This window comes from Salvelinus sp. IW2-2015, linkage group LG25 (genome assembly GCF_002910315.2).
Source record: "Salvelinus sp. IW2-2015 linkage group LG25, ASM291031v2, whole genome shotgun sequence".
Lineage (NCBI taxonomy): Eukaryota > Metazoa > Chordata > Actinopteri > Salmoniformes > Salmonidae > Salvelinus > Salvelinus sp. IW2-2015.
In genome coordinates, this window is record NC_036865.1 from 5,964,494 (window position 1) to 5,966,435 (window position 1,942).

General features: G+C 41.0%; 1 protein-coding gene across 2 annotated transcripts in view; it reads left to right on the forward strand.

The window, feature by feature from the left end:
- Positions 1-1,942, forward strand: part of opn3 (opsin 3) — a 28,482-nt gene that overhangs the window by 18,313 nt on the left and 8,227 nt on the right. For both annotated transcript variants that reach the window (XM_023970096.1, XM_023970097.2), the window contains one exon: positions 73-324. In XM_023970096.1, coding sequence (XP_023825864.1) covers positions 73-324 — 252 coding nt within the window. The remainder of the gene's footprint in view (positions 1-72; positions 325-1,942) is intronic.

The window sequence follows — 1,942 nt, forward strand, 5'->3', positions numbered from 1 at the left end:
AATTTGTTGACATATTCTAAGGAGACCATGTTGGTAAGTGATGAGATTCTTTCCTGTTGTCATTCCCTACAGCTCCGCTCCATCCAGGACCTTCAGACAGTGCAGATCATTAAGATCCTGCGCTATGAGAAGAAGGTGGCRGTCATGTTCTTGCTGATGATCTCCTGTTTCCTGGTGTGCTGGACACCATATGCCGTGGTGTCCATGATGGAAGCCTTTGGCAGGAAGAGCATGGTCACCCCCGCCATCGCCATCATCCCCTCCTTCTTCGCTAAATCCAGCACGGCCTATAACCCTCTCATCTACATGTTCATGAGCAGAAAGGTGAGGGGAACCCTGACACACCTATACGGATAGAGGAAATGCTTTGAAACAAGCCCTTTTCCAAATTTAAAGGAAAATCACACTTCAAAATCAAGGTTTGTCTGTTGTTTACAGACCTCATTGTGCCCTAAGTGAGATTTGGTTAGCCGCGCCCCCACCTAGTGGGCAAAACATTTAAGCTGCCCCCCTCTTGACCGTGGAGAGAATAATGTTACAGTTTTAAAGTAATTTTCCTGCCATTCTACACATTTTGCCATGAGGCGTACAAAAATTGTTTCAGATTTAAAGCCAATTAAAACAAATAAAAACACATTATGCCATGGGGTGGAGAGACATTTTTGCKGTTTTAAAAACACATTTCATGCAATTCTACTCATTTTGACATGGGCAGCGATAACATTTAGCTGATTTAAAGCAAATTTCCTGCAATTCTATACATTTTGCCTTGGTTCAGAGAGAAAACTTTGTAGATTTAATAAATTATGCCATGATTTATGCCATGTTCATATGATATCTGGGTGAGAGTGCTGAGTACCAGGCAGTTAACAAGTTTGGTAGGCTACTAATGACCATTAGCAGCATCAGAGCTTGGAGAAGCCTAGTTACCAATGACTAAACAGTCATGTGGAATTTGACTGCCTTCATGACTCGTGATCGCCGGTGTGGTGGTAATACGGTCACAGCAACATCCTTACTCTAGCCAACTATCTAAACCTTGAATGCCGAATTACTGACTGACACGCAGGGCACGCGCCCCATTGATTTTGTTAGTCACTCTCACCCCCTTTTTTGCGACTTGTTCGAATCATAGTCGCACACCTAGCCTATAGGCCTATATGTTTTAATAATGTTTGTATCACAACGTAAGTGGCCAAATAACTTCTTAAAATTAAGAACATTAATCTGCTTTACGAGGGGTGTAGAGCCTAACAGCAGCGTGTGAGTTTCAACTTTGGGGAGGATAATTTTCACCATAAAAATGCAGCTTTATAATTAAAGCATTACATGCATAATTGCATTTGCGGTCACTTTTGATAATGGTGTTTTCCGCTTATAGCCTACTAGCCTACAATGTGCACATTGCTGCGCTTATAATGTGAAGAAATAGCCTAATAGTTTATCAACATTTTAAGCTAAACGTTCTCATCTGTTGCGTCAGCCACATTGCATAAAAAWGTTTTTGGGATGCTAGTGGTTGTATTAATTTGTGATCTATTGCATCCCACATCTGTACCAGACTATGTTTGGAATATTTATTTATTGTACAGAATAGAATAGTTCGACTTTTGTTCTATGGGGGATAGTAGATTGACATAGGCTAGTGCTTTTGCTGTTTGTTAGGCCTACTCATCTTGTTGGCTGACAAAAAATAAATGTGGACAGTTCTTCCAATATGCACCTSCTCTTTCGGGTTAGGCGTCCCGCTAGCGGGACAACTTCCGGTGAAACTGGAGGGCGCGCAATTCAAATAAATAATCATCAAAATTATGGATATTAAACATTTATGTACATACAAGTGTCTTATATCGGTTGAAAGCTTTAATTCTTGTTAATCTAACTGCACTGTCCGATTTACAGTAGGCTTTACAGCGAAAGCATGCCATGCGGTTGTTTGAGG